Below are 26,809 nucleotides of genomic sequence, written 5' to 3'. Positions count from 1 at the left end.
GAAGATTTTATATCTTGGTTGTACCTACTCTACACACAAAAAAAAACTTTATAGACAAAAGTTAATGCTTAGTATTTCCTTAAAACATACGAACATCTAGGAACATTGTCTGCTGTTATCTGGATGTGTCAATGGATGCCAGCGTGGAATGCATTTGTGTAAAAGCCAGCAGGTGCCAAGTATCCTCATCTGGGAAATGAGATCACTCAGCACCTCACTGGACAGGGACTACTGAGTACAAACTATTTAGTAAATACCATTTAGTTTCCAGAGACAGTGGCAATCTACTGGTGAACTAGGTTTACAAATTAATCATTTACTAACAAATTTACTAACTAGGACTGAAAATAAGGTCTACATATAAAGTAAAATCAGCATTTTGCTCAAGAGAAAAATAAGTGGTACTGAGCTCCTTCAGAAACAAAAACATACCCAGCCTGTGCAACAAGTGCAGAGTTGAAGTTTGAGCTAAAGGCCGAGGCAAACCCTGGCAGGACCGGAGCCGGAGATGGGGCTGTGGCAGCTGCTGGCAACGGTGCAACTGCTGCTACTGCAGAGGATGCCTGGAGGCCAGGGAAAGAAGGGAGAGCAGGAGTGACAGAGGGTGTGTTAGAGACAGGAAAACCAGGGAAGGATGGGTTTGATGATCCCAGAGGTCCCTGGGCAACAGAAAAAAGGGAAGGGACGGCACTGGACAGGTTAAGCGAGAAGGGTGGAGCAGAGACTGTTGCTGAGGCGGCGAGTCCTGAGAGTACGGCGGCTGTGGAATTCACATGAGGGGCAGACACAGCTGAAGCAGTAGTAGCTGGAGTAGCTAACAAAGACCCTGGGAGAGTGACGGGTGGTGCAAGTGCTGGATTACCAGTAAAAGCAAAGTTACTGGTTAGAGATGTGAAAGGAGGAAGTCCATTAAATACAGGGGCAATGGGAGTGGTGGAGCCATGTGGGGCGAGGGAAATGGAAGCCAGAGAATTGGGGTTGTTTAGAGGAGCACTCAAAGAGGAGAGACCCGATAGTGCTGGGTTCAGGGAGCTGGGTAAACTGACTGGCACTGACGCTGCTGAGGTGTACGCACGCCCGAGTGCTGAGAGCCCTATAGTGCCATGAGAAGGACCAGCTGAGTGAGAAGGACCTTTGAAGGCTGAGAGGGTAGGACTCATGGGTTCCGTTTTGATCAGGACTTGTGGGATACTTGTGGCAACTGGGGTTGATGAGAGTTGCTGGTCGGGATTAGTAGGGCTTGTGCCATGCAAGAGGGAGGCTGATGAGCCACAGTTGACTGGCATAACTGATGGTGATGTGGTTAAAGGTGACTGTGCAGGCAATGTTGGAGGAGTGGAACTAGAGTTGGTCACAGATGGGGATGGAAGACCTGGAAAAATGGCCAGCCCGGGCGTGGAGGAACGCTGTGAGGTGGGGGTGGCTGATGGAGTATAACATTTGACAGAGGACGTGGGAGGGTCAGAGCTTTGATTAGCAAGAGCAGATAAAGAAGCAAGTTCACTTGTCATGGCAGAAGGTAAAGCAGATGAATTGATTAATGAAGTGTCATTTGATGTCAGAAATCCCTTTAAGACAGACAAAATAGGGTTAGGCAAGCTAAGTGAACCAGGAATGGTGGTGGCAGGAGAATTAGCAATTGTTGAGGGAACAGGACTAGAAATCCCTTGGACACTGGGTGGCAAGGACAGAGGAAGTCCAGCAAAAACTGATGACAATGGAGTTGGATTACTAGCTGAAGCAACTGAAGAGGCTGCAGAAAAAGGGAGACCAGCAAATGGTGTAGTAGCAGATGCAAAAGCTTCACTAGGTGCAGGTGTAGCACACGGTGTGGAAGAGCCTTGTGGAGCTGGTGTAGCAGAGGGTATAGAAGCCAGCCCAGAGAAAACCGCAGGGATGGGAGTAGAGGTTGCACTGTGTACAGATGTGACAGGAACACCAGGTAATGAAAGGGATTTGATGACTGTAGGGGTTGGCGTGGATGGCTGAGATGTATGGATGGAGGAGGAGACCTGTCCCGGGAAAACAGGAAGGACAGGGGTAGACATGTTCATCCCAGAGATGAGTGGAGTTGCAGGTGCTAATGGATGGCTTATTGCCTTGACAGGTGATGGGGTAGGGACTGGAGTAGCAGCAGGTGTTGAAGGATTAGAACCATGAGGAGTAAAGAGCTGATTCGTTTGTGCAGAAAAAGCTGGAAAGAAACAAAACTGGTAAGAATACTTGAAACCGTCAGAAATGTTTGAAATCAACACAAACACATTTTATACAGCATTTCAAAAAATGAAACACAGGCAATAGCTAACATACAATGTCTGTATATAAACAATCCACACTGGAAACTACAAAAACAAAACAAAAAGGTACGTACAAACACATCACACAAGTTGTACATTATGTAGGCTACTACTTTTCTTTAAAACACTTTGTGACATCTACCATCTCTTCATAATCTCATGCAAGACAGTTTAGATATTCAAGTATACTCTGCAAGAATAGTTACATGATACAGGTAAACACCTGTATCTATTGGCATTGGATCACCTGGGCTCCTCTGCATTCACTCTCACTGAAGGTCAGAATTTCCTTCAGAATCAGTTAATTCAATGTATCATGATTTCAGAGAAGTTTAGTCAACATCTGAAGAAAGCTGATTTCAGGTGCTGGTATTTTTCTTTCTTTCAAAATCAGGTCATTCTCTTCACTGTGTTTCCTTCATACTTTGATTCTAAGAAGGTACACTTTTAAATTAATGTATCACACTACAGTATTAAACTAACAATGTCACTTGACCTTATCAACAGATATTGCTAGAAGCTGAAAGTCAGGCATCTATAATTGAGGCAACCACCTGACACTAGGAATATTACTTTGTATCAACCCTACAGATCAAGAGACAAGTCAAGCTGGAGGAAAACAAGGCAGCACACTGTCAGGGTTCGGGGCTGCATTTTATGAAGGCTGGCACATCAAGTGCCTTGGTATCTCTACATCTAGTACCCTGTGGAATGTGAATGTAATTATTAATCATTCTTCTCAAAACAACCCTGGTAATTTTAATTTACTTTAAAAACGGTCAGTTTGACCGTAAGCAAATCACTGATGCAATTGGCCAAACTCATCTCCCACAGGCCCAAAATAGGTTGGATTTCTCTCTCAACCAAATTCTATGCATAAACTAAATGGAAAAATGGAATCTTTAAAATCTTGGACCTAGCTTCATGTTATACACTCCTGTTTTATGCATCTTGAAACTCTGAAGTGAGAAAGGTTGCAAACAAGTCATTTCCTTTTATATAGCCTTTTCCAAGAATCTAAACCCAGACTGCTCTGCTCTGGATGCTGTATTTTCCTTCACCCTATTTCCAAGCTGAATACTCTCCCAATGGTCACAATTTTTAATCCAGCAAAGATAATCACCAGAGAAACACAGTTGCAACAGAACTCAAAGCTGTTACTGAATTTCTCTTCCTAAGAGACTATTTGACTCCTTACAAGGTATTGATTTACCTGTATAAACTACCTCATAAAAATACATGCACACTTAAAGGGCAAATATGTATAAAGTGATTCTTTGAAATAGCAGCCCTTCTGCTCTACCAAGCCTGAGCACAAAGAAGAAAAGACAAAATATATATTTTTTTTTCTTACAGAAGCTGAACTTATCACAATCGTGTTGTCTGTTTGGGTATTTCTTAATATGCCTGATTCAATACATAACAGATTCTCAGTTTATATTTGTCAAAGCTACCAAAGTATTATCAAAAATCTTGTACTAGTAGTTCATCATGGGATTTATTATTACTATCTGTATTACTATCACCTCAATTACCAAACCTCGGTACACCAAGTACCACACATATACAGACCAACACATGCACAACTCTCTTCTGCAAAAATAACTGAAATTTAAAGCACAAGACAAAACTGCAGGTAGACATACCTGAATTTAACAGTTAAGATATTCTAGATATGGATTTCAACAAACTAGGAACAAAGAATATGTCTATTTTGTATTCCTAGTCTCCCATTGCAACTAATATATGGAATTAAAATGTGAATGGATTTTCAAATAGAGGTCCAAGGTTTTAAAAAGTGCAAAAAATATTAATGAAGTATTTCAATACACTATACTGCAAAGCATATTTTTTTTTTAGCTTTTTATATGAACTCTTACATGCATACACAGATGCTCTAGAAGATAAAACTCTAATGAGCTAACACAGAAGGCCAGATTTTAATGTTTCAACAACTGTAAGTGCCAAATGCCTGAAATGAATTTTTATCAGTTCTCAAGGGATTATATTTCAGCTGCAATTAAATACTTCAATGCTTATGAAAATCATACTAAACAAATACATGATTTACATTTTCTGAACAATTAACAGAGTTACAATCAACATGATAAACCCCTTGTGGACCTGAATTTACCTGGATTTTGGGAAGGTTTTGCCTGGCTGGAAAGGTCTTCATTTTCTAAACAGAGAACAACAGCTGATCATTTTAAAGCAAACAGAACTCCAGCAATGAATAATCCAGTCATAACAAAGAAAGAGGAGAAAATATCTTCAACACTTTTAAACCTATTCGCGTTTTACCTGATACCCCTTGATTAGTAGTGTATGTTGAAGGAGCTGGTAAGCCTGGAGCTATGACATTAGCCATTGGAACTAAGCCAGCATTGTTGTAAGCACCTAGAAGAAGAAATGCAGTAAATGTCTTATTTGCCAGAAGAACCCATATCTGAATGACCCAGTGTCTTTCTTTAAAAAGACTATTATCAAGATTTTAAGACATCTCTTCACTAAAAAGACAAAGCCATTAATCGTTTGGGTTTTTGACATTATCTGCCTGAGTGACGTACATTGTGATCCAAGTTTATGAAGAGACTCTAATTGTTTTTACGGCAGAACATAGCAGAAACTAACTTTTGATTTTTTCACCTTGAAACAGCCTGGAAAAGACAGGTTTCAACTGCTTTTGTTTCCCTCTCACTTGAAGAACTTAATGGGAGGAAAAAATCAGTGTCTGCAGCCTCACTTGTTTTTTTCCTATTTCTAACTTAACGGCTGGTGCAACTCCTCCTCTAACACGAAAAGCCTTAACAAACAAAAGAGTCAAACATATCAATGATCATGACCAGCCCTCCACTGCTAGTGAGAAAATGTAGAGAATGATGTCCCATCTCTGTGCATACCAAATTCTTAATCTATCACTCTTCAATGTCTCTTTAAATGTAAAGAGATTGAAGTGGGACAGCAGATGATTTTTATATAAAGTACTTACTCTACTGAACATGACAAAAATACCTTTTCCCCTTATTTATTCTTTAGAACTGCTCTTGGGTTAGAGCAACCCAAACTGCTACTGTCGTATACATATATATATATATATACCTGTGGTATACGTTTCTGATGAAGAGCATCAGAATTTAAACTACAGGAATATACACACAATCCACAATGGTCCTGAATGATTGTTTTAAGAATATACAAACTTATGCTTCACGGGAAAAGGCACCACTTAAAAAATACTCAAAAAGCAGCAATCTGAATACAAAAATCCTTTCTCATTTCATACTTTCACGTGGTTCTTCTTGCAGGACAATTCATGGTCCAAAATCAGAGAAGTAACTAACAATCACTGTGACTCAGAGAAAGCAGATACTACACCAAAACATATAAGAGGCAGAAAATAAAACATCATTCCAATCTTTCTAAACATTGTTGGAATCAGATTCAATAGTTATAGATCAACAACTGCAATCTCATCAAATGTTATTTTATATGTATAGGTATTTATCATCAGTTCCCTTATCACAAAGGTTTTTTAAAACTCTGTTGCAGTTTAACAAGGCCTCAGACCTTCAAAACTACTTCATATCCTAAAATGCACTAGTATTTATGTGCAGCCACAGGACAAACTTTGTGTCCCAATTTATTTCACATAGGATTTATGTAATATAAATTAGAGCTAGTTTGCAAGTTTCCTGTATGCTTTTTGGAGAGTGAGGCATTTCTAGGACACAAGTCATCAGACTTACTCTACCTGGTAGTAGTGCCTACTTTTCTAGATTCTTTATAAAGACATTTGTAGACATTATGTTTGTTAGATGACTCACCCTTTAATATCCATGGTAAATAACATCACATGCTTTCTCATCAAATGCCTTAAAATGTCCCTGAAATCCCTAAAATCAGTGAAAAGCAAGCTTGCAGACCAGAGCTCTTCACAGAATGGCAAATTTAGAACAAGTTTCTGTCTGCTGCACAAAAAGATCAGAGCCCAGACATGTGAGATCTTCAAATTCTCACTTCAAAGAAATGGCCATTTAAGAGTACTGCCAGCAAAACCTATGTCACAATTTTTTGTCATTTGCCAGGAAAAGCATTTAGGTGGATGGATTACAGTTACCCCTGAGAGAAGTGCTACTAATTGCCTTGCTACCACAAATGTCTTGAATCAAACGATTGATGCAGCAGAACAAGAGGAGAGGAGCTTATAAACAAAGGTTTGATCTTGTGTGAGGCATGTGACTAGGAGTAATCAGATCAAACATAATATGGCAAGCACAAATGCTGTTGCCCCTTCTGAGTCTGAAATCTTCATCTAGAAGTCTAAACTTTTATTTTAGGAAACAGTGTTCCACTGTGATGAGGAGGCAATAAAGTGCTTTTACTGAGGTCAACTAAGGAAGAGGTCCCTGCTATTCAGCAAATTCCTACATATTCCCATCCAGTGTATGGCTGAACCTGACCATATCTTAAGTGTGACATGACAGCAACAAGTCAACAGACTTGTCAAACCAAAGTCCAAACCTTTGTAAAAGATTAAAATGGATACACAGCCTCAATCTTATCTAACATACACAGTGTCTCCCATCAGTGAACTATACTGTTCTCAGAACAGGACACTGAAGTTTTCTCACAAAATGGATGTTGGAAAAATAAGTCAGTATATGTTTATCTTTTTAGCATCTTTGCATTCATGACAGGAAGAGGCATAAACCAGTATCCAGAACATGCTTAGGAAGCACAAGCCAATTTCAGATCTAATTGTGGTCAGAGAAACTGACATACTGACATATTAATTAAAAGGCAAATGGATGGAACAACAGCATCAAGATAAAAACACACAGAAGCCTTACTTGGTGCGATAGTTGCATGTGGCCGACATGGTGGGATGGGGTATGGAACAGGCTTGTGTGGATTGTAGGTTGATGGAGCCTACATAAACAACAACAATAACAATAAATTAGTAAATAAATAAAAATGGAAGAACAGTGAAAGCATTACCTAATTTTTGTCAGAAAGCTAACATTCAGAACTGCTGTTGTCCACAGTGAAAATATTCATGATATCAGATTTCTCTGTAATATCCATACTGACTGCATACATTTCATTCTTTCCCAAGAGAATGAAACAAACATCACTAGTACAACTTTACATTTTAATGTAATCATAGGATGGCTTGGATTGGAAGGAATCTGAAAGACCATTGAGTTCCAACTCCCCCTCCAAGGGCAGAGATACCTTCCACTGGACAAAGCTGCCCAAAGCCCCATCTAGTTTGACACTGACACTAAACACTTCCAGGGAAGGGCTATCCACAGTTTCTCTGGGCAACTTGTTCCAGTGCCTCACCACCCTCACAGTAAAGAATATCTTCCTAATATCTAATCAAAATCTCCCACCTTTTAGTTTAAATAGGATTGCCCTCATCCTATTGCTACACTGATGAAGAGTCCTTCTCTAGTTTTCTTGTAAGGCCTCTTTGGGTAATGAGAAGTCCTCTTTAGGAACTAGAATACCTACTGATCACAAGTGAAAAGGAGAATTTCTTCCTGCCTTGTAGACTTCACACCCTGCAGTTTTGGACTGAATTCTCATTTTAAAGATTTAGTATATTTAAAACTAACCAATACTTATGAGGCTACCTTTCACTTCAAAATAATACCACTTAGTGGGAAACATCTCACAATACAAGTAGAAATAAAACATTAGGACAGTAGTTCTAGATAATATCAGGTTCATTGAAAGTTTATCACACTTCTGTTTAAAAAGTTTGAAATATAGATCAACTATGTTGCTAAGAAACAAGTATTTCCTCAATCACTTCCATAATTCACATTTCTATGATGCCAGCACTTTTTATGTTCACAAAGGAAAACCCCAGAGACTGTAACATAAAATTGCATATATTTGTAACTAAAAATTCCACTAGCTTACAATGGAGTACTAAAACTGCTTTTAGTTTTCTCTTCTGCTATTGTAATTTAAATTCTGCTTTGAATGAGCACACACTTTATCCTCCAGAGAATCCTATTCCTCAAAGATATAATCTACAGCTTGATTCTGTTCACATTATTTACAAAAATTCTAGAACGTATTATCTTTATTCTTCACTCAACTTTGTTTAAATTGCTGCTCTACAGTCTTCTTGAAACATAACAACATTTCACATAAAAGCTGTATGAAATCTGCAGTTGGTTAGATTATTTTTTTTAGAAGTTTCATTTACTCATTCATTTATCAGACATACTGGTTTGGATGGGCCAAGTATACGGGCTGCTATTCCTTTTCCTTCACTAGTACATTCTTCTGTATCCTTTTTGATGGGGGTTCCCTGAAACAAAAGAAAATCAACTATTAGGGATTACTTTAGAAGTAAATCTTGCTGAAGAATTTCTGGTATATTTGCTTTATGTCTGAACTACATTTGAGTTTCCAAGTATTTTAAAAGCAACACATGTTTTGGGGGAAAAAAAATGGTGTTACAAACTTGTAAAATGCTAAACAAGAGCATTCCAATAGCTGGGTATGTAACACTGGGCTTTCGTAGTTCTCTACAGAAACTTCCACTCCTTAAAGTGTTCACAGGAAATACCAGAACTCCTCAAAAACCACTCTAAGGTTATCAGTAGTACTGTAGTGATCATATTAAGCCATCTTATGTACGAGTGAGGTTCCTTATACCTCTCCTGATTCTGCCAAACATTACTGTAGTTTACAATGTTCTCCATATATGAACACTATCTTATTTTTGCAGTAATCTTTACATAAAGCAGCATAGGAAGAATATGCAAATAAAAATAAGTACAGTTCACTGTGAAAGTGAAATGGATGATATAATTAAAATCACTGCTTTTAATTCCACTCTTCCTCACATGTGTATGAATCCTAGTTTGGTTATACTATAATGGATCTTAAATCAAGAGCATCATGAAAAGCAAATGCTTACTGGAAAAATCCCATTTATACGGCTTGGTTTGCCCTTGGGATAAGGGTTGCCAGGAATCATGCCACAGGATGATATCATAGCATGAGGAGCCTTACAACCTGTTTTTGAAGCCTGCAAAATAACGAAGAGAGGTCATTATTGGCTACAAAATTCAATGCTTTAAAGAAATGCATTAATATTTAATGACATTTAGACTGCATAAATCGATCTATGGGGAACAACTCACAGCTTTGTCTCTATCTGTCAGATCTTCTTGCCAAACAGCCCTTGTGAAGTTCTGCCAAAGCCCCATTTGCTTTCAGTAACTCTACTCAACTCATCTCAGCTTGTACTGAACTGAGGATTAAGCACTTGGTGTTCTCTAAAACAAACCCAGATTGTTTCCTCAAGTACTGGTTATGTTTCTCTCCCTCTTTCTCCACATTATCCCAGTGCCCAACAAAAACTTCCCTTTTCTTGCACATACACTACACAGTTCTTATCTTTCTTTGACTGCTTCTTTCATCCTCTTTTCTACCAACAGTTCCCAGCAGTCCTCAAAGGAAGTCTTGACCCCACAATGACCGTAAAGACAGAAACAATACTACATTTGACAGAATGAAAGACACAGAGTATCTTGACTACCTGTTCAAGAATTCTTCTACACCTTTTCTTCTCTGACATATTAATTCTGAACAGATCTTCAATAAGGCGGTAATTCTGAGCATCAACAATGTTGCTACAAATAGAGACATTGACAAATGATTACTGCCATTCTATACACTTATCAGAAATGATGCACTATTAAAAAATGATCAACAATTATTTAGCCAATATCCAACAGTTCATTAATAAGAACATAAAAAGTTCAGATTGTAACATTTCTAATCTTACTAAAGCAAAAACCCTCGACTTCATACCTGTAAGTGAAACATGTGAAACATCAAAATCAATATGGAACAATGGATAATGATGGCTAGACTTTACAGTAAAAAATAACTAAGCTGACAAAATGGATTCTGGATCACAGCATTTCATTAGAAAATTTTAATTCCCACTAGCATACAATTCCCAGCACAGCAGAAAACCTCTAGCTACTGAATTTGTCACTGCTGCTCACTAGATTGATAGATAAACAAATTTTCATTTTGTTTACTCCAGAAAAATTAAGCTGAAACTCCTGGCAACTCTACCCATGTTCTGCAGTACTAAAACTCCTCAGATACCTCCAAAAAGTACCATTCCTTTTCCCTTGATCCTCTTTCAAAAATGAAATTAGACACACCACAGAGAACAACAAAATGTGCACATACAGGAAGCCTAATGCCTGCTTCCACTTGCCTTGTTCAAAACCCTGACCACGACATTTTGACTGGTGTCAAGTACTATGCTCCTGCCAAAACACTGGAAATACAGTTCAGCCACTTAAAGGACAACTAATCAAAGGAGGAAAACATAAGAATAGACACAATCAGCAGAATGTTGAATAAAGCCATGAAAAATACCTGAAAGACTATATTAAAATGTGAATGATCACACCAGCTGAAGTGTAGCAACAAAAGAGCCTATGAGCTCCCATTCCAAGAAGAAAAATGAGTTAATTATACCACTGAACTTCCGTTAGGCTACCCTATTTTGCTTTGGTCTGAAAGAGATCAGGAGCACTCATACTGCTTCTCATACCTCAACCCTAAAAGTAAGATCATGCCTATATAATGTCTTCATTGTTTTATGGATGTTTATATCATATATTTATATATCATTCAAAATGTTCAAGTTAACTCTAAGCTACAATGTTCATATGCAAGGCAGACATACTCAATGCAAACAATAACAAAAACAGAACACTTCATATAAAAAAATCCCCTAAATCAGGCAGAAGAGTTTCAATATATACAATTGTAAAAGGTAAACCTGTTATAGACGTTAGATCTGTAAATCGAACGTATCAATTTGAGTGAAGCATTTAACACATTTTTATATAATAATCAGAGGACTTTTCAAATGCAAAGGAGTAAATGCTCAGAACATGCTGGTCTCAAGCCTCTTACATTTCAGTAAACAGAAATAAACTTAAGGCCCTCATCATTTGACCATCTGAAGACTGCTCTGAAAATACTGGCCAAGGAGCAGTTTTCCAGCAGGCATGAAGCAGCACAGACAAGACTCAGGTGAACTACAAATTTGAGCACGTCTTCTTTTGAAGTCACATCAATAGCAGACATGTGCTTTACCTTAACGTCTTCCTTCTAGAGATACATTAAGTTTTACATAGTCAAACATTAGTAAAAACAGCAAATACATCTTAAGGACATACAACAGAAGAGATACTTACGATGCCAAGATTTCAAGAGCAATAAGTTTATCTTTACTGAATGTGAAGCAGTTGAGAATATTAACCATTTTTGATGCCGGGACTGCCACTATTTTCTGACAAGCAAGGAAGAAAGAAAAGAACATACATAAAATAATGCTACAATAAACTGAGAACTTAATAACAGCAAAGTATTGTGTACGTCACTAAATGTTTAATATTCTTTTCCTCTCATTGAGAAGGAGATTCTATGTGCATTCACACTATGAGACCATAGAAAGAGAGATGAAGAGACAATTAAAGGGCAGCTGCTAATGCACACATCACAAATTTAAAACGAGATTAAAAGAGAGAACATCTTCCTCAAGATTACTGCACAAGAACTTACATGTTGCAAAGCCTTTATTGCCTTGAGCTGTGGTTCAGCCCAGGAGAAGTATCTCAGTAACTCAACAACCTGCATCAGAAAGATCATCATTAATCTTTTGAGTATATCAAAAATAGTGCTAAGAGCATCAGTGCGTTCTTTACATTCACAGAGTAAGGTGTTACACAGCTAAATAGACAACTTTGTCTGTAATGTTTGATTGTAATGCTTGATTACCTCAGCGTCCATCAGTACCTAATGCTCTTTTTACATCCAAACAGGCTGCTAACTAATCCAGTGTTGCGAAGGGAAGATTTTCTATTAAAGTATTTAAAACACACACACATTCCTCACTATGCATTTTTATATATGCACAATTCCCACAGTACATAGGAAGCAGAAAAGCAAACAGAAAACTGCAAATAGGACCAAAAATCATAGAACCATTTGACTTGGAAGGGACCTTTAAAGGTCATCTGGTCCAACTCCCATGCAACAAACAGGAACATCCACAGGTAGATCAAGTGTTCAGAGCCCCATCCAGCCTGATCCTGAATGTCTCCAGAGATGGGGCATCCACCACCTCTCTGGGCAACCCGTGCCAATGCCTCACCACCCTTACTGTAAAAAACTTCTTCCTTGTATCCAATCTAAATCTCCCCTCTTTTAGTTTGAAACCATTTCCCCTTGTCCTGTCACAGCAGACCCTGCTAAAGAGTCTGTCCTCTCCCTTCTTACAGCCCCCATTTAGATACTGAAAGGCTGCTCTCAGCTCTCCCCAGAGCCTTCTCTTCTCCAGGCTGCACAGCCCCAGCTCTCTCAGCCTGTCCTCCTAGAGGAGAAGTTCTATGCCTTGCTTGGCAGCAGCTGTATACTAAAAATAATTCCAAATTCCATGATTATTTTCCCCAATTTTCCTCATGCAAGAGGAGCTAAAATGTAATGTGTTTGATAATACAAAAGAATTTAGAACTATTTTAACAGACTCATGTTGATACAGTAATGAGGAAATAAATCTCTTCAGCTTCAGTATGACTGGGGATACATTCTATATTACTGAATAGACAAAACCAACAACTCCCATTAAATTTGCAACTGTGTTGACTTTACCTGTTCACTAGAGAAGTATCCATGGACATATTCAATAGCTTTTAATTTGTACTCAGTCAATACAGCCTAAAGATGCATAAAAAGAAAAAAGACACGTAAGTAGCTCTCAAAAAATTACAGTTACAGCACAGTCCTGTTAAACAAACCTACTAATCTAAAAAATACTACATTTGACCTTGCAAAATGACATTTACACCATTAACAGCAATATTTCTAAGTGACTGCATTCTCCTTAACTAAGGGAACAGTGAGAATCAGAGAAAGGTCATTGAAATTTTCTGTTTAAAAAACACTCTTTTTAAATTTCATTTCATGTTGCTTTGGTTTAAAGCTACACTGAAAGAAAAATATTATCCATTCTCATTTTTTACATTTTTACATCAACCTTATGTTAAAGATAATACAGTTATTCATACAATCTCTTTGTAGATCCCTATAAAATAATGAGCTGAGTATCTTACTTCAGTGAATTTACGGAGAGTGGGAAACAAGACTGCAACAGAATGAAGTTCATGATAAAAGTTTGCTCCAGGGGGCTTTGTTGTCTTACCATAGCCCTAAAACCTGCCCCTATTCTTTCTTTTTTTCCCTTCTGCTTCCACACAGATGGAAATGAAGGTCTTTGTCACTGCAGTCTGCCTGCAGGAGCACAGGTGCACAGAACTCACTTGCACACTGTTCAAGGTAAACTCCCATACCTCTTTATGAGCCTGAAACTATCAGAAATGCTGAAGTCAGAGAAAAAATGCACTTCTCTCTTCATTCCTTTTTTTTTTTTTTTTTTCTTTCCCTTCCTTCTCTTTTCGTATTTGTGGGGGAAAAAAACAACCACACAAAACTAGCATGTAATACAGCATATAAACTGACAATTGATAACTCCATAATAAGAGAAAAAAATGAAAAGCATTACTCTGTTTTGCTGTACATAAAATTGGTTTATTTTTTTAATTATCATAAATAAGCATGGAGAAAGATAGCACTAAAGCTGCACATTAAGACGTTTAAATACTTTGTTGCTGCTAATTGTAGGAGTGAAAGGTATAACACAATTGACTTGTGAGTCACACAATAAAGGTTCCTTCACATGAAGGTTAAACAAAGCAACAAAGATACAGCTGGAGGTTACAATGAAGCAGCACCTTTAGCATTAAGACAGCACAGCACCGATGCTTAGATGAGCAGTAAATGCAGCTTACAGGAATACAGGCAGATGGCATCAGGAAATACAAACGCCCGACATCCCATGCCAAAAACCCTTTTCTCTGCAGTATTTAGTAATCACAGAATGTATTCTGAAGGGCTGCAATGCAGATGTAACACTTGAGACACTGCTCCCTTCCTCCATCAATTCTCAGAAAAAGTCCTTCATGTGCAAACTGTTCCCTGATTTTATCCCCGTATTTCCCATGACAGTCCTCAGGTTAGGAGGCAAATCCATATCCTGGAATTATTGTGTCACATCCTTAGCTGGTAATACAGCACACGTACATACACATACATGCCCAATATCCAACCTACTTTATAAAGAGAAGTTTATGAGAGCGACCTTATATAAAACGCCCACAGGTGCCTTTATGCCAGCAAACATAACTGGGGCTTTTGTGCAAAAGCACTTTGTACCCCAATTCACCCAAAAGAATAACTTCAACCATGGCCACTGCTGCATCTCAAGCAGGAGCTGCACCCTCTGGTACCATAACACACTGAGCAAATGATCCCTTCTGGACAGCCCCTTGTAAGGACAACACCTGGTGCATACCCTTCCCTTCCACACCACAGCAGCTGTAGCAGGACACATACCAGCTCTGTGATGTTTCCTCACCTCTGCTTAACCTCCCAACTAGTTATCCAGTGATCCTAAAGAATTCTGACACTTATTTTTCTGTTTCCACTTCCATCAGTTAGGAACTGCCCCAGCTATCCATCTCCAGCTTCCCTTTCAAAAGCAGAGCTCCATGCAGAATGAACATTAGCATCTGCCAGGGAACAGGAGGGCAGGTCTGTACCTCTGCCTTCTACATCAAACAAGTATTTTGCTCAGCACTTCTGTAACAGGAGACATATCACCAGAGTTCAGAACATGGACCAACTCAGAGGAAGGAAACGCTCATGAACTGATGGAGACATACATTTCAATATGGCAAGCAGAATGCAGCCTAGAAACTCCCCACGGTGTGTGATTTGTGTGTTCTGTCTCCTAAATGTACATATAAAAGGTGGTATATAAAATAAAATACATCTCATGTTACAAGCTCACTACTTCAGCTGGACTAGCCAAGCATCCCTTCACCCTGACCAATGTGCTGATAGGTTATTCTGGCTTTTATTACCATTTAAAAGCCATGATAAACACATCTCAAATAAGCATTCTCCAAGCACATCTTGTTAGTTCGCTAACAGTGTGGACACGGGCACAGTTTTCTGAGAAAATAAAGCTACCTCAAACTGAGCAAGCACAGCACAGCTGCCACATACTGCTGTATGCAATGAGCACGATGCACCTGCAATGCCGGATTATGGTTTTCCAAGCTGAGGTATAATTTAGTCTTTATTTAAGCCTCAAATGATAATTACAGTACACAATTTAACATGGAACATTCCTCGAGTATTCTACCACCAGATGATTAAATTAACATGCAAAATGAAAAATTACCTTTCTAATTTCATCCAGCACGGTTTCAAATGATTTCTTATCCATCTTTATTAGTTCACTCAGTGCAGCTATTTGAATAGAGGGAAAAACAACCGCAAAAAATAAAGTTAAAAAAAAAATCTAAATCAAAGCTTTCAACGAGAGTCTTTATGTGGACAGAAATAAGTTTAAAAAAAAAAAAAAAAAGGTTAAAATAAGCAGCGCAAGGCGATGGGATGGGTCCCTCAGGGCTGCCGGAGGGAGACAAAGGCACCGCGCCGGGCGCTGCTCAACGCCCCACCACAACCCGCACCCGGCCTCCGCACGGCACAGGGCCGCTCGCAGCGCGGGAGGAGATGGGCAGGGCAGAGCAGAACAGGGCAGCGAGGAGGCCGAGGCAGCGGCAGAAAGACGGCCGCAGGAATCACTCCCCTCAGCACGCGGCTCCGAGGCCCGCGCCCGCCCGCAGAGCGCTGCCAGCAGCCATAGCCGCACCGCCTGCTGCGCTCCGGCGGCCGCGAAGACTGAGCGCGGCCGAGCGTTTGGAAGCGGGACTCAGCAGCACAACAGACAGGAGCCGGGGCGAGGCGAAGAGAGAAGCAAGAAGCTCTACAGCCCACACTGCCCGCTCCACCGGTCCTGCGCCTGCGCCGGGCGCACAGCTATGACGTCACAGGGCAGCTCGAAGGCCCTTTCCCATCTTGGTCGTCTACAACAGTGACTGAACGAAATCGTGGAGCTGAGAGCCAGTCTCGAAGCTTTTCCAGCCTCTGGGTGTCTCTTCAAAACGCTATGTCCTTCCATGGGGCTTCTTCGCTTTTTCTTCGCCCCACAGCCGCTAGGCGGAGAGCAAGGCACTGCTTCGGACAGCCCAATGTGCGGAGGTATTTCTCCCCCCCTCAGCCCTTCAGACCTGGGTGGGGCTGTCACGTGGCTGCCATGGCAACGCGGCCCGCCCTGCTGCCATGAGGCGGAAGCAAGCGGCGGAGCCGCGGCTGGTGATGGCTGGTGCCGTGCTGGCGCTGCTCGGCCTCCTCTGGGGCTCGCAGGTGGGGAGGGGCGGCTTTGGGCTTGGGGTTTGGCTGCCTTTCTTCAGCCGTATGTGGGGAGGAAGCTCTTATTTTTTTTCCTTTTTTTTTTATTTTTTTTTTTTTACCTTTTTTTTTTTTTTTTTTTTTTTTTTTTTTTTTTCTTTTTTTTTTTTTTTTTTTTTTTTCTTTTTTTTTTTTTTTCCTTTTTTTTTTTTGTTCGTTGTCCGCCTCCTGTTCGCGCCTTTCCCGCTTTAGGGCTGTTAGGTAGTAGTTTGTATTCACGGCTTTGCAGCTGTTGTGAGGTAAATGAGCAGCCGGGCGATGCTTTGTCAGGGAATGCCACATGAACGCTGCTTTTAAGAGTGTGATTACTAATTGCGAAGTGACAGACCCTGCCTGCTCTCTTTGCTGTCAGGCTTCCTCCCTGCTCCGCTGTTTCGTTTATGACATTCCTCCCCTGTGCTGTTCCCAGTCCTGTTTGCTCAGGGTACCCCTGTTGTAGCCAAGCCGTTAACAGAAGAGCTGAAAGGTGTTGTCCCCAGCCGCTGCCACTTTGCTTCTTCATGACTCTGCCCTGACCCTTCCGTGCCCGTGTGCAGATCTCTATCCCATGCTCACCCTCTTCTCCCACCCCTCACCTGCAAAAATGCAACCTAGAAGCAGCAGTCTTTTCTCTGTTATGTTTCAAAATGTATACACTGCATTGAGCCTTGCTGTTCCTGCAGTCTTAAGCTTCCTCATTTCTAAGACGTTTTCCTTCTTCATGTGCACTTCTTCCCTGTTTTTGTTTGTTTGTTTTTTGTTTTTCACATTCCACTTCCAGAGCTCCACAACGCAAATGGCTTTGTTACCTCATTTGCAGTTCATCAGAGCCATAGCTGCAGACCAGCTTCTCTTTACCTTTCTAACCTGAGTAATTGAGATTGGATATTAGGAAAAACTTCTCAGAGAGAGCAGTGGAGCATTGGCATGGGCTGCCCAGGGAGGTGGTGGTCACCATCCCTGGAGGTGTTCAAGAACCGTGTGGATGTGGTACTGAGGGACGTGGTCAGTGGGCATGGTGGAGATGGGTCACCTGTTGGACTGGATGATCTCAGAGGGCTTTTCCAACCTAAACGATTCTGTGATTCAATGAAATCCAATTACGGTGCTTCAGTATAAGTTACTGTTGCTGATTCTTCTAATCTTCATATTTGTTGAAACTGGATGTAAGCAAACCCCACTGTTGTGGAATCTAACTGCTAACAGAGACATATTTTTGTATTTTCAGATGTTAAAAGCATTTGATTACTTCTCTTCTTGGAAGGGAGATGGAGAGCAACAGATGTACAAGTTGGACATAAGCTGGCCTAAAATTCCAGAGTACTTCAGTGGCCAAACATTTTGTGTTGCTGTTGATTCTCTTCACGGTTTGGTCTATGTGGGACAGGTGAGTGAAAATGCTAGATTTCTCTTCATGTTAATCTAGTGCATTTTTGCCTTCAAAATTTCTGCTTTACATTAAGGATTATTATGTTGTACACCTATGATAATTTTATTATTTTGTTATCCATTTATATGTCTGTGTATATACTTCTCATATGTGCATTTTACATATATGTAAGGAGTTATGATTACATATATCTGTAAATATAAATATGCATGTATAATTTGTAGGTAGTGTAAAAGGATATTTACTTTTCTATATAGATTATTTTATATGTTTATATAAATGTGAGGCTAAAACATGTACATAGGTTGCTCTGAAAGTAATACCTCCTGCTTACTTCTGTAAAAAGAACAAGAGAAACAAAGGGCAGAATAACACTATTTGATAGAGCAAATTCAGAACACTGTTTCTCAACACAGTCACCACCATCAGCAGCGATGAACAAGAGCCTGCATGCCATGCTTGAAAAAATCTGCACCAGCACAGGTGACCACTGTCACTGTCTCCACTGCTGAAATGCTCCACTCACTGCCTCACTGTGTTCACATCCACTGTTTGGGCTCCATAAATGCTCAGCAAGAATCAATGAATGTCTGGGTGTCATTTTTTTTCTGCATGGAATAATTTAGTGCCACACCTTTGCTTCAAATGCACTTCCATGTCAGACACCATTCTGTCAGACCACCCCTATGCCACCATCTGCTGCACAGCAACAAAATGTAATGCAGCATGGATGGGAAGGTTCAACTGTCATGCCACCAACATCCTGCCTGCCTTCTGACATTGTAGGTCAACAGAATAAGACAGGAGGCATTACTTTTGAAGCATCCCGCGTACTTTCCAGTAATTTTAATATAATAGCTAAACCTGCAAAGTATATAAAATGATTATTGTATTAAAACTAGTGACTATATAAGGATATTGATCATTTGTTAAAGCAGCTCTGGGAGAATACTTTTGTGCTTTTTTTAAAGTATGAATTTTTTTCTGGTATGAGCACATGATCTAACTTAACTGAATCACAGTAACTTCTTTTCTAACTGCAGTGTAGAATGTAGTTCTGGTGTAGATGACTGGTCCCCTTCCAGCCTCTGTCCCATGAAATCAAAACCATATGGTTACAGTAATTGGGATTCAGTTACATGTGTTATCCTGTGCCATGTATTTGCATCTTTATTCGTGGCTAAGATGGTCCCTCTGGGACCATCTGAAAGGATTTAATTATGGAGCACAGCGTGAGTAATTCACTACCATGCAGTTAACCAGTACAGCTAGTTTTTTGTGCCTGTATTATGCTTGCATTTTATTTGTGTATTTTTCATCAACCACTTAAAAACACAATTCAAAGTGCAGGTGCTTGGCTGCTCTGAAAATTGATCTCAATGTGATTTAAGTTGGAAGTCTAGAATGATTGGCAGGTGTTAATTTAGACCCTTCTCTCTTTCCTTTTATAGCTGGAAAAAGTGATAACTCTCAGACAAGTGACCTTCATGATTCATGAAAGACTGCAAAAAATAACAAAGAGGAATTTTCAAAAGTATCATTACTTGCTTAATTTGTTTTATTAATGGGTTTTTTTTTGCTTTTTCAGAGGGGAGATGATGTACCAAAGGTGCTTGTGTTCTCAGAGGAAGGCTATTTTCTTTACTCCTGGAATGATACAGTTGAAATGCCTCATGGTATCTTCGTATCAAACACTGCAACAGATAGTTCAGTATGGATCACAGATGTTGGATCAGGTAAGCACTGTGGAGATGCGGGAAATATTAAGCAGGGAAAAAATTGCAAGTTGTATATAAATTAAACAGCCTTTTTATTTAAATAAGGCTTTCAGATCACTCTGAAACAAGTTGGTGTTTTTTCTTGCCTTGAAAAAACTAGTCAGGTGCTGTATAAAATACTCTGAAGGTTCATGAGTAGAGCTGTGTGTCTCTTTGTAGCTTCTTCCTTTAGCAAGCGCTTTTTCTTTTTGGCAAAGGAGAAGAATCAGGGATAAAAATACCTTGTGGCTGTGAAGCTTGTCTTTACTTATGATTAGTGACCCTAGTAGATTGGAGAAGTACTGCTATGGCCTGTGGATTCACTAACCCATAGTCATATTCTCACTGTGGAATTTTACTTGTTTTGATCTCACTTGCAATCATCAGGTTTTCTTTTTAATCTTCGTAATCAGTTGTAATACTTCTCATTTTGTTTCTTAAGATATTTTTGCACTTTTTTTTTTTTTTTTTTTTTTTTTTTTTTTAATTCAGGGAAATATGGGCACACTGTGAAACAGTACAGCCCTTCTGGTAAACTTCTGCAGGTGTTGGGCACGCCAGGTAACGCTGGTTCAAGTTTGAATCCCCTACAATTTGATCAGCCAGCAGAGGTCTTTGTAGAGGAGAGTGGAGAGATGTATGTTGTGGATGGAGATGGAGGAATGAATAACAGACTGCTCAAACTTTCCGAAGGTATGGAAAAATGATCTAAAAAACTAATATTCTAATTATTGATGACAAGAAGCTGAGAGAGTTTATTTGTTCACACTTCAGGGACAAAGGGTAAGGTGGGTTCTTATCCCTGTCTGCAGGGTACTGATGGGAGGGTATAGAGAAGGGGTTGCACATTTCTTGGATGTTCTCTATGAAGAATGAGAAGCAATGAACAAAAATTGCAAAATAAGGGAATTCCAGTTTGATCTTGGGAGAGAAAGATTCATGATGGCGGTGATCAGTCAGTGAGTAGTTTGTCCAGAGAACCTTTGCGATCTCAACCTGTGGAGATACTGAGAATTTGATATCACCAACCTGATCTAATTCCAGGTTTTGATTTGTTACCAGGACCAGTTCTACTTTTAGAGCCAGGTTGAGCCAGATGGAGATGCTTTTATTCTGTGATTCTAATTAACTTACTCATACTCTCCAGCAGATGATCAGTGCTGGTTAGGGCGATGAGTCGGGAGCCTGTGCCTGTCTGCAGCTGGGGAAAGATTGAGGTGTTACAGTTTCTCCTTTGCACTACACCATCCACTTCATAAAACAGTCAGGTGACATTTAACATGCAAAATGATAAACTATTGAAACTCAGAATAGACTCAAAACTGCCAGGTAACAAATACAGAACATGAATTCAGTAAACGAAGAAGTGTGATCATCACTGAGGTTTGTTTTTATTTATTTTTAATACAGTGCTTAACAGAGCCTTGACTATGGCTCCCGTGCATTAGTGGCTGCATTTCTGTAACCTTGATGCTGAAACCACTAATTACAATCCAGTAGTTACTGCACTAGTTGCAGTATTTTTAGTTTCACTTATCAAGGTTCAGAAATACCATCTTCTACAAATGACTAAATAGCTTTGTAAGGGAATGACTTTAAGCTGAAGTTATTTTCTTTGTTTTTTTTTTTTTTTTTTTTTCTTTTTCTTTTTCTTTTATTTCATGTGGTGCCTTCTGCTCAGATTACAAAGAGATATGGCTGAGTGGAGAAAATGGAACTGGTATTGGCCAATTCAAGATCCCTCACAGTGTGACAGTGGACCCTTTTGGACGGGTAAAGAGGACTTTATTTTTTACCTATAGATGACTCTGATAGCAGCTGAATTTGAACAATGCAAAAAATTGTATTTGTTTTCCTTGACCTGCTGTGCTTTACAGTTTTCGGTGTGATAGCAGTCATGAGCCAAAGTTTTATACTGAAGATTCTACTGAGGTGGATATCTTCAGGGTTGATGCAAGGGTCCTGACCAGATACTGTTTGTTGTTGCATGGATGTTGGAAATGTTCCTTATACACTTTGTAACAGGCTGCCATTGTGGGAGCATAGAAGAATTTTGTTCTGTAACAGATAACTGCCCAAGCACTTAAACTTCTTCAGGGGACTCCAGTTTCATATTTGGAAATTCCAGATAAGCTTAAGAGAACAGTAAGACTCTGGCTAGGTTGTGAGCATCTGTCCTTTTCTACATGTACCTCAAGGCATTCAAGATTCTACTTCTTCCTGATCTAAATCATTATGTAGTTTTTGCATTGCTGTTCTTAATACTTTTAAGGGAAAATAAGATCACTTGGCTGCATCTTCAGTCACTGTTTTCAGCCGGTTCTGTAGATGCTGTCTGAACCAGAATAAGAAGTGATTATAAAACTTATCTGCCAAAACTGAGGGAATGGGAGAGAGAAAAGATACAGCAGCTTTGTGTTGCAGAGGAACAGTGAGTATATAGAGTCAAAGACAGCAGTTATGATGGGCTGAGATCTTATTGCCAAAGTGGTGTTGGTTATCAGCTTGGGTTGAAAACCATTGTAAATTCCTAAGAAATCTGAGAATGCTGTAGCAGTATTTCATTTAAAAATAGTGATGAAGGATCCCAGGTAAACTTGTTTTTTCTTTCCTTTTGGGTGATGTCCCAGAAAACTGATGAAGCTTATTTACCTGTCAGACAAGTTGTCAACAGCTAAAATGTTCATGATAATAGAAAATGTGAGGCTTTCAGTGGAACTGGCTATTGGTATTGCTACCTTACAGTGTTTGTGAACTCAGCACAGGGTGAACAGAGATAAGCTCCACAAAACTGAGGAGGCACAAATGTGCTGAAAATGTCATAGTGCTGAAGTTGCTCAACATTTGTAGTAGTATTAAAACCATAATAGTGTCTACAGATGCAGTCATCGTGGGTCTGGATCATGATACTACTGCTGAGAAACAAATGTTTAGCAAGAGACAGACCAGTATTTCTAGAATTTAATAGGTGTGTGTATGTCCTCACTGGAGGTATGAATAAATTACCACTGAGCATACCCATGTCACAGCTACAAAAGTGAAGAGAGGGCCTTGATTTCTTTGCTAAAGTACTTTAAAAATAATTGCTGTATGTGAAGAGTTTGTTTGGAAGTCATACCTACTTATTCAGCTTTGAATGTGAAGGTATGTTCTTCCTGGGTACTTCTTTTTTTACTTCAGGATACTTTGCTTGTGCAAGAAACTGATCTGTTTAATTTGTTGTAATTGTGAACAACCATGATTTTTGTTCTTGATAGGTTTGGGTTGCAGACAGAGACAACAGAAGAATCCAGGTTTTTGATAAAGTGACAGGGGAATGGCTGGGGGCTTGGAGCAGCTGCTTTTCAGAAGATGGACCCTATTCTGTCAGGTATTGCCAAACAGTTCTACTAGAACCATGCAATTACATAAATAAAATATATACATTGTGAATGATAATGTTGATAATTAGTGTCTGATGACAAGTAGCTCACCAGTTTAACTAATAGGGAGCTGGGCCTGATTGTGTGCAAAGGTGTGTGCAGATGCATCCTGATATGACAGTAGAATTCTGGTTTTATAACAGGCCATATGGATTAAAGTGTGGAAAATGGAATTTCATTTTGAAGTTCTTGTATTTTCTTTGCTGTTGCAGCCTTTACAGGAGGAAATATGAGTCTTTACAAGGGTGGTTAGTGATAGGACAAGGAGGAATGGTCCTAAACTAAGACCGGGGAGGTTTAGGTTAGATATTAGGTGGAAGTTCTTCAGGCAGAGGGTGGTGACACACTGGAACAGGTTGCCCAAGGAGGTTGTGGATGCCCCATCCCTGGAGGCATTCAAGGCCAGGCTGGATGTGGCTCTGGGCAGCCTGGTCTGCTGGTTGGTGACCCTGCACATAGCAGGGGGTTGAAACTGGATGAGCATTGTGGTCCTTTTCAACCCAGGCCATTCTATGATTCTATGAATCATTCTATGAAAGAGTGTCTTGAATGAATTTTCAGTAGTAATTTAACTTGTCTCAGGGAAAAGCAGCACATGAAAAGAGGTTTACTAGCTAATTCTTTTACTGCATTAGGTCTGTTGTAGCATTCTAAAACTTCAGTGTTTAAGTGGAGGTTTTGTTTGTTTTTAAGTGCATGGTTGTGTTAATGTGAGATGTCATGTAGTGCATCATTCTCTCTTTCACAGATTTACTGGCAATTACAAGTACCTGATTGTAGCTCACCTGAATATCAACCGTTTGGCAATCTTGGCAGCACCACCAGTTGGCGAAATTGGGGACTGTGCTATAGTCAGCACAATCCAGCTGGCAGACGAAACCAAGCCACACCTTGTAGATGTGGATGTGAAGAGTGGAGCAATCTATATCGCAGAAATTGGAGCCCAGCAAGTGCAAAGATTTGTACCCTTGAGTTGATGGTTTCCCACAACTACTGTGGCACAAGCTGTATGACGTGTAAGAGCTGTGATCACATTTCCTTGAGTTTTCTGTAGCTTGTGTTTCCTTAGCACAGAACATTGTGCTCAGAACTCTAGGGAGAAGAATTTGTTCTTGCTGCAGTTCTGGAGAAGTACTTGGTCTTGAGCTGTTAATTTGAGTAATGCAACGGTGGCTTTTCCTTTTGTTTCTGGAAAGAGGAAGATAAGTGTCTTTATTTTATACAATTTTGTAAACACTGAAAAATTTATTAATCGGTGTACAGAGCTTCATGTTGGGGCTCAAATACTTGGCCTGTTGTGTATGTTGTTAAATGAAGGCCAGAACTGATCTGAGAGAAGTATATAAATGATTGATTAGTCAAACACCTCATTATAACATTTCTTTAGTTGTTGGGTTGTTTTTGGATGTTTGGTTTTTTTTTTTTTGTCTTCGTGCTGAAACTGCCCAGCTCTGAATACAGGGATGCATTATAGTGTTGAGAGATGCTGCTGGATGCTGGTGTCAGTGCTGACACTGGGATCTGCCTTGAGTAGCTAATAATATCTACAGTGAAATGAAAGTTTTCACTTTCAGCTGAAGCAGTCAAGCCTGTAATAGGCTACAGTTAAAATGACATCAGGCATGTCAAACTAAATTAAAAGTATATGCACAGCAGCCACATACTAATTCTTAACTATGTCTGTTCTTAATCTAATTTGATTTATTATCAGGATGAGTTTTCTATTCAGTGAGATTTCACAGTGGAACATATTGGAGTTCAACTCATTTAAGTTGCTCATGGTAAAGAAATCAGAGTTTGCTAGGAAACTCTTAAACAGCATTTGGGGCCTTGGAGACATGATTCCCACCCGATGTTATTGAAGCTCAGTCAGTTAGCAGTTGTTTTGATTTGGGATATTTTTCTTCACCATTTTATGTTCTGCATTTAGACTTTCACTGCCCCAAAGAGACAACTCCATTAATGTCTAGATTTTCTTCCTTTTGAAGGACTTCTTAACAGATGTCTCCAAACTCTGTTCTGAAGAAAAACTTACTTTTCTGAATAGGAGCACCAGTGTAGTGCATCTCTTTCCCTTCGCAGTCCAGAGTGGTTCTGTTTTCTTTCCATGCTGCTATGAGATTTTCTGTTAGTTCACTTTACAGCGCAGAGGGAGGTGGGTACAAGAATGGAATTGGCAAAACAGGGCTTTCACAGCCCTAGAGTGAGTCACCCAGTACTTCTGTAAAGCCATGGTCACACATTCCATGTTTATCTACTAGGTTTTCACAATATTTGGGAGGATTTCTCCTGTTTCCACACAGTAGAATGTGTGGGACTAATTTAATGCTAAACTAATGAAAGTGATTCTTTTTTCTACTTCCTTGGGAAAGAATAAGGGAAATGTATTAATTCTGAAGGTATCCATGTTAATGAATGTCATTTAAAGCAAATGCATCTTAATTTGGCAGGCTTCAATCTAAGATCTCAACATTTCTGGGTCAGCAGATGGGGAAGTTGTCCAGAAAAAGCCAGATTCATACACTTTCTTTTTGAAGCAATTCAGTTGTGAACCTGATGCCTTGTTTTCAGCACTATTTGGGATTAATGCACTACATGGGCATCCCTGCCCACAGTAGGGGGCTTGGAACAAGATGCTCTTTAAGGTCCCTTCCAACCCAAGCCATTCTATGATTCTGTGATATAAATGCTTTGCTGCTGGCTGGATCAGCAATAATAAAGGCAGATCTAATCTGTCTGTGCACATGCCAGCCCTGAAACTGGGACTTCAGCAAATGTGATCCATCATCTGCATGGTATTGAATTTCAGCTAATAAGCAGTGTTTATTAGCTGAAAAGGTAGCAGTTCTTCCTCTTGACCTCAGCAGATAGGGCCACATAGCTTTGATGTGTGTTGTGTGGATTTTCTAACTAGGTCACCACTAGCTCAGGGATTTCTGCTCTTTGTGCAATCTAGCTATTTCTCACCTACAGAAGGTGACATTACCTTTAAAAATATTAATATAATTAACTATATTTGAGCATATCTTGATGCTATAAGGGGTCCAAGCACGTTGATTCTTTCTCATCCTTATTTATTTTCTCTTTGTTCCATTTGAAGCAAAACTAAGCTTTCTGGAAACACTCTTCTGTGTTCTGTGGAGGAGTAGTGCACTTCTGGATGTTGACAAACAAGTTAGTTATGCACATTTCAGTTTGCTGTGTGGATGTTTTTAAGTGGGCTTTTGCAGCACCTAGAGAAGGGGAATATTCATCCCATTTTGTTTGAATTTACTGAGATGGGCCATGGTGCCAAAATAAGCCTTTCCTTCCAGGATTGGGTATGTGTGATAAGAAGGGATGTAAATAGCATGAGATTCTCAGACTCCTTTTTCACTTTTGTGTCTGTGGCCAAACTGCAAAAATGATATATGCACTTTCTTATTCTGTGAGGGTCTTCTTATGTATCATCTTAAAACTGATCTCTGAAAAATTGTGTAATAAGGATAATTTGGTAAAATAAATTGTGAATTTACTGTTGTGAAA

The 26,809-nt window shown here is 39.6% G+C and overlaps 2 protein-coding genes across 3 annotated transcripts in view; one reads left to right on the top strand and one right to left on the bottom strand.

Moving 5' to 3' along the window:
* PROSER1 (proline and serine rich 1) overlaps positions 1 to 15,986 on the bottom strand; it is a 20,791-nt gene extending 4,805 nt beyond the window's left edge. Inside the window, exons 1-11 of one of the 2 annotated variants that reach the window (XM_042839053.1) lie at positions 15,664 to 15,986; positions 13,011 to 13,076; positions 11,922 to 11,990; positions 11,555 to 11,649; positions 9,865 to 9,958; positions 9,241 to 9,351; positions 8,542 to 8,625; positions 7,148 to 7,226; positions 4,599 to 4,694; positions 4,432 to 4,476; positions 433 to 2,194 (exon numbers count right to left, since the gene is read on the bottom strand). In XM_042839053.1, coding sequence (XP_042694987.1) covers positions 433 to 2,194; positions 4,432 to 4,476; positions 4,599 to 4,694; positions 7,148 to 7,226; positions 8,542 to 8,625; positions 9,241 to 9,351; positions 9,865 to 9,958; positions 11,555 to 11,649; positions 11,922 to 11,990; positions 13,011 to 13,076; positions 15,664 to 15,708 — 2,546 coding nt within the window. In that variant the 5' untranslated portion in view covers positions 15,709 to 15,986. The remainder of the gene's footprint in view (positions 1 to 432; positions 2,195 to 4,431; positions 4,477 to 4,598; positions 4,695 to 7,147; positions 7,227 to 8,541; positions 8,626 to 9,240; positions 9,352 to 9,864; positions 9,959 to 11,554; positions 11,650 to 11,921; positions 11,991 to 13,010; positions 13,077 to 15,663) is intronic. The other variant, XM_042839052.1, reaches the window with a different exon arrangement.
* NHLRC3 (NHL repeat containing 3) lies at positions 15,879 to 26,809 on the top strand. The gene is given in 9 exon segments (XM_042839143.1): positions 15,879 to 16,206; positions 16,209 to 16,495; positions 16,497 to 16,691; positions 17,944 to 18,102; positions 19,694 to 19,841; positions 20,355 to 20,555; positions 21,544 to 21,635; positions 23,120 to 23,232; positions 24,033 to 26,809. Coding segments are annotated over 9 exon segments (1,752 nt in total). The 3' UTR covers positions 24,262 to 26,809.

Source organism: Centrocercus urophasianus, unplaced genomic scaffold (genome assembly GCF_019232065.1).
Source record: "Centrocercus urophasianus isolate 14NV4802_14NV808 unplaced genomic scaffold, USGS_Curo_1.0 seq_9, whole genome shotgun sequence".
In the NCBI taxonomy this organism is placed as follows: Eukaryota; Metazoa; Chordata; class Aves; order Galliformes; family Phasianidae; genus Centrocercus; species Centrocercus urophasianus.
Note: the sequence above shows the minus strand (reverse complement) of the source record. Positions and strands in the feature narration are given on the sequence as shown.